This window comes from Pseudorca crassidens, chromosome 3, assembly GCF_039906515.1.
Source record: "Pseudorca crassidens isolate mPseCra1 chromosome 3, mPseCra1.hap1, whole genome shotgun sequence".
Lineage (NCBI taxonomy): Eukaryota > Metazoa > Chordata > Mammalia > Artiodactyla > Delphinidae > Pseudorca > Pseudorca crassidens.
In genome coordinates this window covers 56,047,170-56,065,507 of record NC_090298.1, presented here as the reverse complement: position 1 = coordinate 56,065,507, position 18,338 = coordinate 56,047,170, and the positions used below count along the sequence as shown (strand labels likewise).

The 18,338-nt window shown below is 34.9% G+C and overlaps 1 protein-coding gene across 3 annotated transcripts in view; it reads right to left on the bottom strand.

Annotated features, from left to right (window-relative positions):
• The window catches only part of BDP1 (B double prime 1, subunit of RNA polymerase III transcription initiation factor IIIB), an 87,991-nt gene that overhangs the window by 38,670 nt on the left and 30,983 nt on the right, over nucleotides 1-18,338 (bottom strand). For all 3 annotated transcript variants that reach the window (XM_067730933.1, XM_067730934.1, XM_067730935.1), the window contains exons 13-22: nucleotides 16,071-16,230; nucleotides 14,300-14,391; nucleotides 12,087-12,282; nucleotides 11,032-11,165; nucleotides 7,661-8,705; nucleotides 6,771-6,958; nucleotides 6,096-6,318; nucleotides 3,701-3,879; nucleotides 2,777-2,981; nucleotides 1,344-1,480 (exon numbers count right to left, since the gene is read on the bottom strand). In XM_067730933.1, coding sequence (XP_067587034.1) covers nucleotides 1,344-1,480; nucleotides 2,777-2,981; nucleotides 3,701-3,879; nucleotides 6,096-6,318; nucleotides 6,771-6,958; nucleotides 7,661-8,705; nucleotides 11,032-11,165; nucleotides 12,087-12,282; nucleotides 14,300-14,391; nucleotides 16,071-16,230 — 2,559 coding nt within the window. The remainder of the gene's footprint in view (nucleotides 1-1,343; nucleotides 1,481-2,776; nucleotides 2,982-3,700; nucleotides 3,880-6,095; nucleotides 6,319-6,770; nucleotides 6,959-7,660; nucleotides 8,706-11,031; nucleotides 11,166-12,086; nucleotides 12,283-14,299; nucleotides 14,392-16,070; nucleotides 16,231-18,338) is intronic.

Below are 18,338 nucleotides of genomic sequence, written 5' to 3'. Positions count from 1 at the left end.
ACTTCATAGAAAAGTGTTTATTGACAACAGTGTCATAAGGATCTCAATATATCTGCCAAATCAGAGAAAGACAAGGTTTGTATCTGCCAAATCAGAGAAAGACAAGGTTTTAACATTCATTACAGTAGCCATAGCTCCCAAGGCAACACAAACAGCTGCCTTAAGGTTTCCTGGAAAATATTTAATAACTGGCAAGGATCTGAATTAGCAAGTTTAAAACTAATATAAATCTGGATACTTATAAAGAAAAATTGGGTCTGTAAGTATCGATCATAAGTTCTCTGAAAGATCTGTATTAAAGACTAATCTTAAGTAATATTTGTAATAAATTACCTACAAGAGAAAGTAGTTAGTTACATTTCCAAATGTTCCAATCCTGCTAAGTTCTTCCAGCAGTGAAATACCAAGGAAGTTCACAGGAAGTTCTAACAAAGTAATGATGCTGGTTAATACATTCCAGTGTAGGCTAATGTATTTGGGAAAACATGTTATATTTAACTTAAGTATAAGCTACTTACAATCAAGTGTGATTCTACAATGGTACTTAAGAATAATATATATATATATTATATATATTATATATATATATACACACATATATATAAGCTCAATGTGCTACTGGGGTTAAAAGGGGGTAAGAAACTGCTGGACATAAGAATAAGCTAACTTAAAAGTATGCAGAATATATACTCTGAAGGAAGTATCAGTCATGATAAAGCTAAAAGCTTGAATAAACTTCATAAACAGAAAAGATTTTAAAAAGAGGGGTGGGTGAGTAATGGGTTTCTATACAGGAAATTTGAAAGTTAGATCTTGCTCATTAAAAATGCAAAGGCTGAGCATAAAATCTCTTGAAACATGTAAAGTTTCTTTCAGGAAGCTCTGCCTATAAACTATAGGAATTTGCTAGTCTTAAAGTCATAAATCCTGAAAACTTAAGTTTAAAAACTAAACTGCCAATGTTACTTTGAGCAAGCCATTTAAATCCTCCAGATTCATAAAGTCAATTATAAATGAAGGCATTAGGAAAAGCTGACCTCAAAGGTCACTGGTCTTTAAAGGCTCAATTAGAGTAAAACTCAAAATCCTTTGAATGATCCTATATAATCTGCGCTACCCCCACTCAGGCTTTACCTGTCATATATCTACGACTCTTCCTCTCTTCCCCTGTTTCACACTGGCCCCCCCTTTGCTGTTCAGCAGATTTAAACTATTCTAGTTTCATAATTACTTTTTTCTTTCATAAAACTTACTAAATGTGAAATTACATAAAATCGATTATTCAAATATCCAACCTTTATCTTTGAAAAGTTTTATGCTTTTCTGATTAAAAGCAAACTCACCTCGTCTTTTCATCTGAAACATTTATTTTGTTAACATGAAGGTTTTCTAAAAGAACGTGACTCTGGTTTTCATACATTCTGCCTTCTGAAACTTTGGAGGATACAACTTCAATTTCCATTGCAATTTGAGAATTTGGCTGAAATGCAAAACTATATTAGTTTTTTTTTTTTTAACAACAGAACATACCTCCTAAAATATTTTAATCATTAAGAAAGGTATTTAGGGACTTCCCTGGTGGCACAGTAGTTAAGAATCCACCTGCCAATGCAGGAGACACGGGTTCAATCCCTGGTCCAGGAAGATCCCACATGCCGCGGAGCAACTAAGCCCATGTGCCACAACTACTGAGCCTGCACTCTACAGCCTGTGAGCCACAACTACTGAGCCCGCGAGCCACAGCTACTGAGCCCATGTGCCACAACTACTGAAGCCCATGCGCCTAGAGCCCATGCTCCACAACAAGAGAAGCCACCGCAATGAGAAACCCGTGCACAACAACAAAGAGTAGCCCCTGCTCGCTGCAACTAAAGAAAGTCCATGCGCAACAACGAAGACCCAACACAGCGATAAATAAATTAATTAATAATAAAAAAGAAAGGTATTTAGTTTTTTAAAATGAAGTCTCAAACTTGAGTATGCAATGTTCATGTTTTGCTGCCCAAAACAAAATTTCCTATTCACAGAGAAAGTTTCAAAGATTACTGCAGTAATATGTTCACATAATGCTTTAAAAACTACAATAACCATCTGTTGTGAACCTCCCTCCCAAAAAGTTCAATGTGTTTTTTTTAATTTGGGGGGGGGGTTCAAATAAGAATTACAATCACTTTATTTTAAATGTAGATTTTCCCTTGGTAGAGAAAAGGACAGAAAAACAAGATCTGTTGAAATGGGCATTAAACTACTTAGATTTGTTTCTAATATCAAAAGATCCATCAATAAGAGATTAAACCGTCATTCCAAATAGCAGTATGTTACACAGCAGTTAAAAAGGATGTATCTCCATATTTCATGACATGGAAAGCCACTTAATATAATAAGTGAAAAACAGTAAGTCACAAAATAACATGACTACAATGATTTTATTATTTAAATTTACATGAGTATGCACACATGCATGCATGAAGATATATCCGGTAAGATATGTCAAAAGGTTTTCAGTGGTTACTTCAGAGTGGTGAGACTAAGGGTAATTATTATATTATTTTGTATTGATTGAACATTTTCACAATGAATAGGTTCATTAGTTAGGAAAAAAAAATCTATTTTCATTTAAAAAAATCTACAATGGTAAATCTGAAACAAAACTAGCCACGTTATGTATGAAGTAGAGTAAGTATCAGATGCCTATATTCTAAGCCAAGTCTGAGCTACCATTTGATATTTTAATATGCATTAAAAGGCTTGATTTAATTACATAGCAATAACTCACCACAGTCAGGAATTTTTTAGTTTCATCTTTTTGTAGTGTCCTTTCTTCCTTAATTGTTTCTTTGGCTTCATTTTTTTCTATTACTTGCCTCTGTCCAACCTTTCTTAAGTTTGGACTGGGTCTCTGAAGTCGGCCCCTTACTGGTGGAGCAGTTTGGATAGCGCTTTCCTTCATTTCTTGTTCGCAAGTATTTGTATGATAAGTCCTAGAAAAGGGGACAGGAGAAAAGAGAGAAAGCTTGATTGTAAAAAGATGAAAACTACTATAAAAATATAAAATTTGAATCAAATAAACTCTGTAAAAATATTTTGTACATTAAAGGAAAATTAAATTACTTTCTGATTATACCTCATTTTATAAAAAAATAGTTATTTCAGTTCTCAAAAGGTACTGAACTTATATGAGGTACCTACAATATTCAAATTCATAGTAATAGAAAGCACAATGGTGGCTGCCAGGGACTGGAGGTAGGGGGAATGGGAAGTTATTGTTTAATGGGTACAGAGTTTCAGTTTGGGAAGAAAAATGTTCTGGAGATGAACGGTAGTAATGGTGTACAACGATGTGAATGTACTTAATGCCATTGGACTGTACACTTAAAAATGGTTAAAATAGTAAATTTTATGTTATATGTATCTTACTACAATTTTTAAAAAGGTAATGAATACATACCTTATATACATATATTTTTAAATGCATTGCTTTGTATAAGATCTTAAGCAGCTAACAGTGAATATAAGCAGGCAAGTGTTAAAAGGTGTTGAACTCAACCTGATTTTGTATTTTAGGCCATATGAATAAAAATAAACCAAGTATTCTTGATACTCACTTTCAAAATACATTAACACATTTCTTAAAAAAAAATGAAGAACTATTTGAAATAATTCTCCTATTTTAGATTTTAATAAAACTATCACTGTTTACCCCATAGAGACAACTAACTCCTTTTCCTGGGCTTGTGTAGACTGAGTCTCCTCTATAGGTTCACAAGAACTCGAAGGGGAAAGGTCCTTTTCAGTCTGTACATATGGTAATATCACAGCCTCCTCTTGACTGTGATCTGATTTGTCTTTTTCTGTTGATGCCATTAGGGAAGCCACATCCTAGAAGGTAGATTAGAAAAAAAAAATTTCATCGAGGGTTGGTAAAAGTATAGGGAAATAGAAACTTTAATAAACTGTTAGAAAAATAAACTGATATGGTCTTTGTAGACAACAGGGCAATATCTATCAAGAATTTTAATTTCCAGCAATTCTACTTCTAAAAATATATCTTATAAAAACACTCAAATAACTATCTAGAAAATTATACACAAGGATATTTATTACAGCAATATAATAGCCCCCCAAAAAAGGAAAGAAAAAGAAAAGGAAAAACAAAAAATTGGAAACAAGACAAATCAGTAGGGAACTGAATAAATTATAATTTCTTTACAATGAAACAGTACAGAGTCATTTAAAAGAAGTTTAATTTCTATATACTGATCCAAAAAGATGTTCATGGACTTCCCTGGTAGCGCAGTGGTTAAGAATCTGCCTGCCAATGCAGGGGACAAGGGTTCGAGCCCTAGTCCGGGAAGATCCCACATGCTGCGGAGCAACTAAGCCCGTGTGCCACAATTACTGAGCCCACAACTACTGAAGCCCATGCGCCTAGAGCCCATGCTCTGCAACAAGAGAAGCAACCGCAATAAGCCCCTGCACCGCAACGAAGAGTAGCCCCCACTCGCCACAACTAGAGAAAGCCCGTGTGCATCAACGAACACCCAGCACAGCCATAAATAAATTATTTAAAAAAAAAAAAGATGTTCACAATACTGTGTTTAGTAAAAAAAAAATCAGAAGGCAGGATGTGATGCCATTTTTGTAAAACAATGAAAATAAATACCCGCACATTTTATTATTTATATAAATAAGTATCTATACAGAAAAGTTTAGGTGGACATATTTAAAATTGCTAACTTGGGAGGGAGAGATGGACTAACTTGGGAGGGAAAGATGGAATATTATAAAGGACTCTAACTTTTTAGATGATATATTTTTCCCAATTTGCAATTTTTATAATCATTTAAAATAATCAATAAAACGTGATTTTGGGTACTTCCCTGGCAGTCCAGTGGTTAAGACTCTGCGCTTAGGCCTTCCCTGTGGGCACAGTAGTTAAGAATCCGCCTGCCAATGCAGGGGACACGGGTTCAATCCCTGGTCCAGGAAAATCCCACATGCCACAGAGCAACTAAGCCCGTGCGCCACAACTACTGAGCCCGCGTGCCACAACTACTGAAGCCTGTGCACCTAGAGCCCGTGCTCCGCAACAAGAGAAGCCACCACAATGAGAAGCCCACGCACCACAACGAAGAGTAGCCCCTGCTCACCGCAACTAGAGAAAGCCCACACGCAGCAACGAAGACCCAATGCAACCAAAAAAATAAATTAAAAAAAAAAAAAAAAGAAGACTGTGCTTCCACCACAGGGGGCACAGGTTCAATCCCTGGTCAGGGAACTAAGACCCCACATGCCACATGGAATGGCCAAAAAATAAATAAATTAAATTAAATTAAATTAAATAAATAAATGAAAGTGGTGGGTTTTTTGTTTTTGTTTTTTTTGGCCATGCCTCGCAGCTTGTGGGATTTTAGTTCCCCAACCAAGGACTGAACCCAGGCCCTCGGCAGTGAAAGTGCAGAGTCCTAACAACTGGACCACCAGGGAATTCCCATGATTTATCCTTTTTAAACATAAGATTAGGAGGAAAAAGTACAAATGTTCAAGCACAGTAAGAACTGAGCTAAGATGTAAAAGAAGAACTTTAATTCAAAAAGTACTTCGTATGTTTAAACGCTCAACTTATGAGTGTTAACGTTTCATTTCAAGGTTTTTGATGCTGTATCACACATCTTAATCTCTTATAGACCAAGTTAATCAAGTAAATAAAATAATCTCCTTTTAACTCATATAAAGCTTTTAACTTTTTATTTCACCTTCACAACAGAGTGAAATAAAGATAGACTCTCATTCTCATTTTTCCTGTGAAGAAACTAGTTGCATCATTTAGCTATGGTCACATAATGAATAAAGGTCAGGACTTGAACTAGAGCCTGGGCCTCTTAAAATCCTTTCCATGACACATTTGCCCACCATCAGAGATTCAAGATTCTTACACAAACCACATGGAACAATGAGATACATTAAGTACAGCACCAATATCACACACAGCAAAAGTTACATAAGGAAATATTTATGAATTTTTAATTCCAAGTGTTTTACCTTAGTAATTATAATAACTAAAACAGAAAACCTTCATCTTAAATAACACTCACACGTTGAGAAGGGAGAGTTCTCATTTGTTCCCCATTCTGCTGTATCACAACAGTCCCTTTTTCATCAGCTTCCACTTTCTTCCCAGGTGCATGTTTTTCTGCTTCTATAGTCTCTCTTTTTGAAGCTGCTCTTGCTAAGTTTGGTTTTGGTCTTTTGAATCTACTTCTCACAAAAGGTGCTGGTTTCACTTCAAATGGCTTCTGTTCTTGAGGAAGAGATTTGCTTTTGGAACAAGGATTATCAAGCTTTAGGATGAAATGAAGGGGCAGTGGGAGCGGAGTCTTAGCACAACCTTAGAGACTGGCAGTAAATATTTAATTCTAATTCTTAACAGGAAAACAGATCAGACTATTTGGTAGATCCTGAAAAACATGAGTGGTACAATCCAGGTATAAGCCTAGGAATTATATCATCTTCGCACAAAGAAAATACAGGTTTGTCACACCTGTACTGACTTAAAAGTATGTGTTGTACACAATTTTGTATGTTAGTAATTCTCACAATCTACTGTCAGAAGGACCTCAAATCTCTCCCAGTCTTCCCCAAACCAGCTTAAAATTTTCAACACTATGCTATAGATGATATGTCTTAAAACCTTATTTAGTTTAACATAATCTGCAAATATAACTTTATATGCTTCCTCTTTACAAGCACACAGACCTATATACTTGTACCTTAAATTAACATCTGAAAACTGCTCTGGAACATCTGGAGATCGCATCCTCTGGTCTTCTATTTTATCAAGTTCAGAAGTCTGCGAAGAAATGTTCAAATGACTCAACTGACTTGATATTTCCTTTTCAGAATTTCTTTTTTCTTCTACAGATACATCCACCACGGATTGTACTTCACTGCTAATGTCCTGGAAATAAATCAGCACATATAAAATATTCCTTAAGCATGTCATACATTTCAAACAAAAGCCTATATTCTTCACACTGTTTTTAAAAATCCAGAAGTTTGGGGGGTTTTAATTTTTAAGTAAAATAAAATTTAATTTACAAATGCTAAAACACAGAATTTGGAAAACTCTTCTTTCTATATTGCATATTATTATATGTTTTTTCCAAACTACAAATGCCATTACCTATCCAAAAAAAAGTTAGAAAACTGGAAAATGTTAGAATTGCTTCAACTTCAATTAACTGGAAACTTTTAATAAGATGAACTTTTAGAAGTGGAGTGAAGTGGGGTGGAACAGGAAATAAAGAGAAAAACTGATACAGATATGGTCAAAAGAAATAATTCCAGGGTATGTTCATACTAGAATTAGCACAAATTCAGTCCAATCTCTTGTATTTCTTTTATCTAAGAGTAACTTTAAACTGACATTAAGAACAGTAACTTTTCTACAATTATAAAATGTTTTCAATTATTAAAAAAGAAAGAATATATAATTTCTTTAAGGTCCTGAAACACAGAATTTAGGGCTGGGAAAGACATTATGCTTTTAGAGACTTTAAATGTTGTTGGACTTAAGGGCAATAATCCTGGAATTATTCTGATATTTTTCTCTCTGAAAAAGTATTCAAAAAATATTTTTAAAGGACAGAAAAATACATACTTTAATATTTAGTGAAGGCACAGCACTGCAGTCACTACTACCCCTCTGCAATGAATCTGTCTCAGTTTGTCTTGAGGTCCCAGTCTCCTCTGGTTCATTTTCCCTTAGAGAAATGTCTATTTTTCCAGTTTTTTCCAAATCTGCCACCTTTTCCTCAGAAGCACTGATCTCTTCTGATCGGCTTTTCCTAAAGGAAATTTCTCTTCCAGTTTCTTTCAAATCTGCCTCTGTTTCCTCAATGGCAGTCATCTTTCCTGATACCTTTTCCATCAGGGAAATGTCTCTTTTTCCAGTTTCTTCCAAATCAATCCCCCTTTCCCCTGTGGCACTGATCCCCACTAGTACCTTTTCCCCTGGGGAAATTTCTATTCCAATTTTGTTCAAATCTGTCTCCATTTCATCATCTATAGTTTTGAGCTCTGAGGCCTTTTCTTGTGTAGGTATTTCTCTTCTTTCAGTTTCTTCTAAATCTGTCTCTACTTCTTCAGCGGCATCAATCATCTCCGGTATCTTCTCCCTCGGGGAAATCTCTCTTCCAGTTTCTTTCAAACCTGTCTTCACTTCACCAATAGTATCGACCTCCTCTGGGGCATTTTCCTGTAGGGATATTTCTCTTCGTTCAGTCTCTTCCAAATCTGTCTCTCTTTCCTCAGTGGCATCAGTCACCTTTGTTATCTTCTCCCTTGGGAAAATCTCTCTTCCAGTCTCTCTCAAATCTGTCTCCATTTCCACAGTGACATCAATCATTTCTGGTATTTTCTCCCTGGGAGAGATATCTTTCCTTTCAGTTTCTTTTAAATCTGACTCCATTTCCTTAGCAGTATTAGTCTCCACAGGTACCTTTTCCCTTGGTGAGGTTTCCAATCTTGCAGTTTCTCTCAAAGCTGTTGTCATCTCCTCAGAGGCAAGAACCTCCTTTGGTACCTCTTCTTCCTTTGAGAAAATTTCTCTTCTTCCAGTTCTTCTTCTTATATTTGGCTTTGGTTTCTGAAATCGAGTCTTCAGAATTTGAACTTGTTTATTTGCTTTATTATCCTCTTGAATACTATTTAAAAAAAAAAAAGATACACAATCAAATTGTAAACTAGACTGCCAACTGAAGAGATATGGTTGAGAAGTCACTACTGAAAAACCAGGAATTCTCAAATAAAAAAAAAAAATTAATGAAGCACCAGGAACCTCTGGGCAAAATTTAAAAATTAAAGTAGAGAAAAAATTCTATCCTTGGAAATTACAGTAAATTTTTTAAAAAATTAAGTATATTTATTACATAGAGACATATAGACAGAGAAATCTATCAATAACGTCAGTTAGAGTAGCAGCTAATCAGGCCTAAATAGTCTCTTTCTAATTGTCATCCATATCAACCTTGGCAAATACTGGCTGAGAAAGACTCTCCAAGTCCTCTACATCGGAGCTAGACCAATCTGTGGCTGCTATTCCTACCTTTTTGCTCCTACTCTCCTTTATCCAGACATATGTCTTGCTGAAAGAGTTAAAGAACTCATTTATATGGCCAGAACTAACCAGGATCTCAAATAGCTGGGTGGAGGTATAATTTGAATAAGGTACAGTCTTATGACTAAAAACTAGGTCTGCCCCTCCTCACTTTTTAAAAACAATTAAAAATGAGATTTCCTGTACAGTCACTTCTCTAAAAGCTTGTGATTTCATAATACATTGTGGGAATGAAAGAAAAGAGTAAATAAACAACAACATTTTGCAGTCTGTTGAATGTTACTGGGCACACAACAATCACTATCTAGTATAAGCACCTTGTTCTTCAAAACAGCAGCAGCATGCTCTCCTTTGTGCTTTATCATAATAATAGAAAGTACAACCAATAAAAATATACAAATGAATGAAAGAGCACTTAGTGACGGGTTAAGATTTTGACCTCTGAGGCCCTTTTCTTGTGTAGATATTTCTCTTCTTTCAGTTTCTTACATAGCATCTTGAACAGTTCAAAGTGTTTGAGACTGGGGAGGAGGGAAACTGCCTACTGGATATAAACAGGAATATGATTTGATAAAACACAGAATCTTAGAATTGTTTCTGTGAATACTGGAGATTCAAAGGCCAGAAAGGTCACTGCCTTTGGAGAGGAAAGTTGTTGATATCAGACTGGATATTAGTTATGAACAATCCAGCAGGGTTCTAAAACCCAAAGGCCACTCAGGGAAAACTTGGTTTTCTACTAAGCCACATGAAAATGGAGTCTGGTTTAAACTAAAAAAATACAAACAAAATATCCAAATTGTCAGGTATCTGTAATTAATATTTGTATCAGAGATAGGCAACAATGCAGTAATGCAGTTGTACAGGCTTCTACCCAGAGTTTGTGTGGCAGAGAAGTAAAATAGGTTGGGGGGTGTAGGGAGGGGGTACAAAGGAATAGAGAAAGAAGAGAGGAATAAAGGAATTCTTCTGTCTTCTAATAAAGATCTTTTGAGTAGTTCAGGAAACCTAGCTTTCACTCTCAGGTTGGGTAGTATTTAAACAGGCTCATACAGCTGTAATAAAGTATACAATAGGCCAGACTTTAAATGTAAAGATTGGTTGAGAGTCCGCCTGCCGATGCAGGGGACACAGGTTCGTGCCCCGGTCCGGGAAGATCCCACATGCCGCGGAGCGGCTGGGCCCGTGAGCCATGGCTGCTGAGCCTGCGCGTCCGGAGCCTGTGCTCCGCAACGGGAGAGGCCACAACAGTGAGAGGCCCACATGCCACAAAAAAAAAAAAGAGAATTAAATGTAAAGATTGGTAAAGTATAAATAATTGTTGAAACTAGATAGTAGGTACATGGGAGTCTGTTATTCTGTTCTCAGTACTTTTGTGCATTGAATATTCCCAAAAGGAAAAAAGTTTTAAAAGCACACTAATAATTCCGTTGATCTGGTTTAATATCCTGCAGAGGGGAAACAACAAATTCAGAGAGCTTTGGCTATGGGAAGTATGAGTTTTACTTAAAATTTACATAAACCTTAAATAAAGGTAATATGTGATCAATCTAATCCCAAAGAAACAATCTAATCAATCTAATCCCAAAGAAACAAATATTAAACAAACATTTTCACATCTGGATATGAACATGTAATTTACTATGCATGTGAAGTGATAATACTACCCATGTTAACTCAAGGTCTAATTTGCGATGGGTAAATCAATTCATCAAAACACCAAAAAGTGAGAAATCAACACGAAGGCAATGACATAAACTGCCTTGAAAGGTGAATTTACACTTGTAAATATTATGTAACTTGATATACAGATAACAAAATCAGTCTGATTTGCTATTTTTAAAAAATGATTAAGAATTTCTAAAACTTTACACATAATTCAACTATTATATCATTAATAAGATGATGCTTACCTCAGACATTCATTATGCACCTTGGGCTCATCTGACTGCACATTTTGAAAAGAAGAATCTTTTTTTTCAGATTGTGATGTGATGTCTTCACAATCAAAATTTTTAAATGCCTGATCTTCTATTTGTTCAGGAGTCTTAATAACAAACACATTTTTAAAAAAGTTTTAGGTCTCACAATGTAACACACATTTATAAAAGACTTCATTGAAAATTATGTATGACTTGAGTACAAGGAAAATGGTAAACATTTCAAAATTATAAAATGATACTCAAGAGACACTTTTTTTTGACAGGGGTGTGGGGTGGTGCCACGACATGCAGCCTGCGGAATCTTACCCGGGCCCCCTGCAGTGGAAGCATGGAGTCCTAACCACTGGACCACCAGGGAATTCCCTAAGGGGCACTTTTTAATGTTTGTTCTTTAGATATAGGAAATTTCACAAGCCACACCTTTACCTCATCTCAAAGCCCCCATTCTTTTCCTCCTAATCAGAAAGCAAGTAACTGCTTCAGTCTGATCTGTTAAAATTATCCCTTGGGGTCTAACTTTCTAAATCTTTTTGATTATTACAATCACATTATAGACCCTGGGAATCATAATAGAAGAAATTCAAATCTCAAATCATGCCAACTCTTACTCTTATCAGAAAGACCAGTTACTATGTAAATAATCTAAAATTTATCATCTTTGTTGTTGGAATACTTTAGTAGGGAGCTTTTAACATTTTATTTTGTTTAAGTCAGTATTAAAATTCATATACATAGCTATATTTTCAGAAAGGAAGTAGAATTCAAACACCTGCTGAGTGATGGGGGAAGGCAAGTCCAAACATGAGTAAGGTGAAAGCAGATGATTCATCATATAAATGCTTAAAATCCACAGAGCAGAGAGCTAAGTGCCTTCACAATTAGCAAAGCTGCTGGCTATGAGATTTGGGCATTAAATTTAGAGAACAATATACATAATTGTATACAGTATTGCTGTTTAAAACGGGGGATGAAAGGAGGCTTATGTATTTGTTTAACAAAAAACTGGAGGGCATCAGAGTACTTACATCTCTATCGATACAGGACTCATTTTCATTCTTTTCTACACTGGCCCCAATTTTTTCCTGTGATGTAACAGTTTCTTTTCTTTCAGCAGCTTTACCTACATTTGGCTTTGGCCTTTGCAATAAGCCCCTCATTAGGCGTGCAGGTCTGAAAGCCTTTAGTTGATCATCTTCCTGCAGACAAATTTTTTCACTCAAACTAGAGTAATTACAAAGGAATAAAATCAATGGTTATTCTGAAGTCAGATTACTTGTATATCACATACATGCTTGTCTTCAGTATTCTCTTCTCCCAGGTATAAATAAGTAAACCATTTGGAATACAAAATAATTCACAAGACCAAAAGACAACCCTCAGAATGGGAGAAAATATTTGCAAATGAAGCAACTGAAAAAGGATTAATCTCCAAACTTTATAAGCAGCTCATGCAGCTCAATAACAAAAAAACAAACAACCCAATCCAAAAATGGGCAGAAGACCTAAATAGACATTTCTCCAAAGAAGATATACAGACTGCCAACAAACACATGAAAGGATGCTCAACATCACTAATCATTAGAGAAATGCAAATCAAAACTACAATGAAATATCATCTCACACCAGTCAGAATGGCCATCATCAAAAAATCTAGAAACAATAAATGCTGGAGAGGGTGTGGAGAAAAGGGAACACTCTTGCACTCTTGGTGGGAATGTAAATTGGTACAGCCACTATGGAGAACAGTATGGAGGTTCCTTAAAAAACTACAAATAGAACAACCATATGACCCAGCAATCCCACTACTGGGCATATACCCTGAGAAAACCATAATTCAAAAAGAGTCATGTACCAAAATGTTCATTGCAGCTCTATTTACAATAGCCAGGAGATGGAAACAACCTAAGTGTCCATCAACAGATGAATGGATAAAGAAGATGTGGCACATGTATGCAATGGAATATTAGCCATAAAAAGAAACGAAATTGAGCTATTTGTAATGAGGTGGATAGACCTAGAGTCTGTCATACAGAGTGAAGTAAGTCAGAAAGAGAGAGGCAAATACCATATGCTAACACATATATATGGAATTTAAGAAAAAAAAATGTCATGAAGAACCTAGGGGTAAGACAGGAATAAAGACACAGACCTACTAGAGAATGGACTTGAGGATATGGGGAGGGGGAAGGGTAAGCTGTGACAAAGCGAGAGAGAGGCATGGACATATATACACTACCAAACGTAAGGTAGATAGCTAGTGGGAAGCAGCCGCATAGCACAGGGAGATCAGCTCGGTGCTTTGTGACCACCTAGAGGGGTGGGATAGGGAGGGTGGGAGGGAGGGAGACGCAAGAGGGAAGAGATATGGGAACATATGTATATATATAACTGATTCATTTTGTTGTAAAGCAGAAACTAACACACCATTGTAAAGCAATTATGCTCCAATAAATATGTTTAAAATAATAATAATAATTCACAAGTGTCTTTAAGAACACCCTCAAAGAAACACACACCTCTATACCTTAACCCTCTAGAACAGACATAGTCCTAAAAGCATGACTATAAAAAAAGCATTTTAAAATCAAATTGTCACCACAAAATGGGAAAAATCTATACCTGACAAGCATGGAATACTATTCCCCACTCAGGACACCATTGTGTACATACACCTCCAGGGCACTGGACACAGATTATGGAATAAACATACAGTCCAGAATCCACTGGTTCAGATTTATATTGGAGCAGGCCTATTCTAGATCTCTACTCCAAGTTAAAGATTCCCCACCGCCCTTTTTTCCTGGTCGCACTGCACAGCATGTGAGATCGTAGTTCCCCAACCAGGGATCAAACCTGTGCCCCCAGCAGTAGCAGCATGGAGCACTAACCACTGGACCACTAGGGAATTCCCCTAAATATTCCCTTTGGAAACCCCTTGCTATAAATAAAATTATCCAGAAACATATATCTTAACCAATAATTCATCTAACAAGACTTTGTTAAAATCTTGTTAGTAAGTTGAGGGAGAAATGTAATTGCTCACCAGTGGATCCATACTATAATTTATTTCTACAATACCAAGCATAAAGATCATTATTAAAATGTTTCAACAATCCCTATAGTTAAAAATGGACTTAAATACACTAGCTGAAAATAAAATGCAGACATTAGGTAGAAAATAAGTCATTACAATCATTCCAAAGAGTTACTATTTTTATTCTATTTCCTAAATACTTACTTAGATGCAGTGTCAGCTTCTGGATTCTCTTTCTCTTTAGTCTCCATTGCAGAAATACCAAGTGTATTCATTTTATCCTTTTCCATATGATTCTACGAATTTAATTTTTTATATTTAATCTACTTAACATAAAGTTCAAACTTTGTAATAAATAAATAAATGGAAATTAAAACAATAAAATTTCACTTTTTTGTACTTCTAATTATTAAAAGAGAGTTGTTAAAATCATAAAGGCAGATGAGAACCTTTTAAACATATAATCTCATACGTCACTGATAGAAGCACAAATTGGTATATCCTTTCTGGAAAGCCTTTTGCCAACATGAATCAAGAACTTTAATAATGTTCATATTCTTTGACCCAGTAATATCATTTCTAAGACTCTATTCTAAAAAAATATCTAGACAAAGATTTAAGTACAAGGTTGTTCCCTGGAACATTATGCAAAACAGCAAACACTGCAAACTGACAAAATATCCAATAATGAATAAACGGTTAAATAAATTCAGTTATACCCATTGATAGAATATTATGAAGTCACTAAAAACCATGTTTTCAAAAGATATTTAATGATGTGGAAATATATTTATGAAATGTTAAAATACCAGAGAAGGATACAAAAGTGAATTAATACTACTACTCAAGAATGTAAAAGAAAAGCTGGAAGGATATAGTCTAAAAGGTTGGTTGCATATAGATAATAAAATTAACTTTTGTTTTAACTTTTACATGAATCTGTATTTTCCCAATTTTCTAGAATTTAAAAACATCTCATAAGATTATAATAATATAGTTATATTATTAAGATTAAAAAGATTTCACATAAGAGGAAAAAAGACTAAAATTTAAAAAATTATTTTAGCAAAAATAAAACATTTTTAACAATATAATGCTGGCAAGGATATAAGGAAACAGGAACATTCATTTAATGCTTAAAGCAATGTAAACAGATTCTGGTTTTTTTTTTTTTTTTTTTGGTTACGGGGCTTGTGGGATCTTAGTTCCCCGACCAGGGATCGAATCCGGGCCCAGGCAGTAAAAGCGTCCTAACAACTGGACCTCCAGGGAATTCCCAAGATTCCTTTTTTTGACAGTTTGACAATGCCTAACAAGAGCCAAAAAATATTTAAAATACTTTGGCACATTAATCCCACCACCTCTGGAAATTTATTCTTTGCCTATTTACAAAATTGTTTGCTTTTATTTACAAGGGTTAAAAAAATGGAAAAAACCTAAATATTAGAGAAATGGTTAGGTAAATTAATAATAATGTTAACCTGATGCAGCCATTAAAAAGATCAATTAACCCCAAGAAAGGTAAATGGATAGTTTCAGAGAAAAATGTTTTAAATGTTATATATGGCTAAAAACTACAAAAATGTTTACTTCCATAAAAAGAGAAATAAAGTTTATGAAGGACAAACAAAGGAATATTCTGTATATAGATAAGAGGGTTGTGGTTATAATTTTATTATTGCACAGGCTTTATTTATTTAATATAAAATATTTTGAATAAATATTTTATATAAGTAAACAAAAGACATATTTGTTACTGCTAAGGATGTTCGAAATGATATATCCTATATTCTAAAGAAAATGTATACAACATGAGACTAGTAAGACAAATTTAATATTAATGTTTGAAGTTCTCATATCTTGGCTTTACTATTGGTAACATTACTTTGTAATTATAAGTTAAACATTTTTATTCCCAACTATTTAGAAAAAATACTTTATAATTTTAATCTCCATTAAGTCTCTTACTCCATACCTTTTCAACTGAAGTTTCTGTATGTAAACTCTTGTTCTCTGCATCTGTTTTCCCTTGTGAAAGAACTGATTTCTTCCCAACTGCCCTTGATAAATTGGGTTTAGGTCTCTGGAGTCGTCCTCTTGTCTTCGGTTTAATACTTTCTGTTTGATCAGTTTCCCTAGAAAATTAACATTATTTAAATTGTACCAACATGCAGGCATATTCAAAAGAAATTCTGGAAAATTCTTTAAAAATCCATTCACAGCTAGAAAAGAATTCCTTTAAGCTTACTTACAATAAACGTAGCAAAGAAGACTGAACAAGAAGAGCAATGAAGGGTAACTAATTTATCAGATGTTAAAAATATACTACTTAGCAGCAATAATTAAAATATTGTGGTACTAACACATGAATAACAGATAAATGAAACACAAAAGAAAACTGAGATGATGACTCCAAAATACATGATTTTAGTATACAATAAAGCTGTCATTTCAAAATAGAATAAGATGACCACAAAAATAATATATTTTTTAAAATAAATGTTAAATTAAATTAACGGTGATGGAAAAACTAGTAATACTGGGGAATAAAATAAAATTAGCTCCATTCCTTGCACTGTACTCACAATATATTCTAAATGAATCAAAGATTTAAGTGAAACCATAGAGAAAACATGAATGAATTCTTTTGTAACTTTGAGGTAGAGTAAGCCTTTCTAAAACTTGATTAAAAGATCAGGAGCCATAAAAGAAAAAAAAAAGGAGAGAGATCTGACAACATAAAAATCAAAAACTTTTACATGGCCAAAACATATGTCATAAGTCAAACTACAAACCAAGAAAACATGTTTTACAACTCATATCACAAGGCTAATAACCTCTCTAAAATGTAAAGACCTCCTACAGAACAATACCAGTAACTCATTAGAAAACTGGACAAAGGATATGAACTCACAAAAAAACAAAAAAAAAATAGGTTTTAAATGTGAAGAGATGCTCAGCTTCACTCCCAATAAGAAATGTACAAATTAAAAGTAGAGCGTGGGCTTCCCTGGTGGCGCAGTGGTTGAGAGTCTGCCTGCCGATGCAGGGGACGCGGGTTCGTGCCCCGGTCCGGGAAGATCCCACATGCCGCGGAGCGGCTGGGCCCGTGAGCCATGGCCGATGAGCCTGCGCGTCCGGAGCCTGCGCTCCGCAACGGGAGAGGCCACGACAGTGAGAGGCCCGCATACCGCAAAAAAAAAAAAAAAAAAAAAAGTAGAGCGAGCTGGACTTCCCTGGCAGTCCAGTGGTTAAGACACTGTGTTTCCAACGCAGTGGGTGCAGGTTCGATCCCTGGTCGGGGAACTAAGATCCCACATGCCGCACAGCACAGCCAAAAAAGAAAAAAAGAAAAAAAAGATTGAAAAAAAAAAAAAGTAGAGCGAGCAAGCACAAATGTGAAAAGATATTAAGAATCAGAGAATCTAAGGGGAATTATATACAGATGTTCATTGTTCTTTTGACTTTTCCTTAGGTTAGAAAATTTTTAAGTAAGCAACTGAAGGGGAAAAAAATAGAATTATCTACCCCTGTCAGAAAAGGAGGACTGGGGTATATATACTATACTGTGATATTATTTTATTTTATAATCTATCAAGACTAGCAAAAATCCAAGTTTGATAACACTGTTGGTAGGGAGCCATTTCTTACATTGTTAGTGGGAATATAAACTAGAGTAACTCCTATGGAGAGCATTTTGGAAGTATCTATCAAAATCATAAATGTATAAATGTACACACACTCACATACAAATGTGTCCTTTGGGCTAGCAATTTCATTTTAGGAACTTTCCCTACAAATAGACTGGCACAAAGGTGATAGATAGAGGTATAAGTTTCTAAGCATTGTTTGTAAAAACAACATATATCGCCATCAACAGGGCACCGATAATATAAAGTGTGATTCATCCATACAACAGAACACTATGCAACTAAAAAAGAATAAAGGTCTTTAAGTAAAGATATGACGATATAAGATAAAAAAATTACAAAATGGTATTATACTATGCTACCATTAGAGTTTTAAAAAGAGTAAGATATATATAAACTTTATGTATTTGTATTAGCTTTAATGTCTTTTTTTTTTTTTTAATCTCTGAAAGACTAAGAAATAAATAACACTGGTAACTTGTTAGAGTAAATGGGGACATGACAGGAGGGATACTTCACTCTATACCTTCTTACAATTTTGGATGTTTGAACCACAGGAATATATTGCCTATTCCAAAGACTAGTTTAAATTT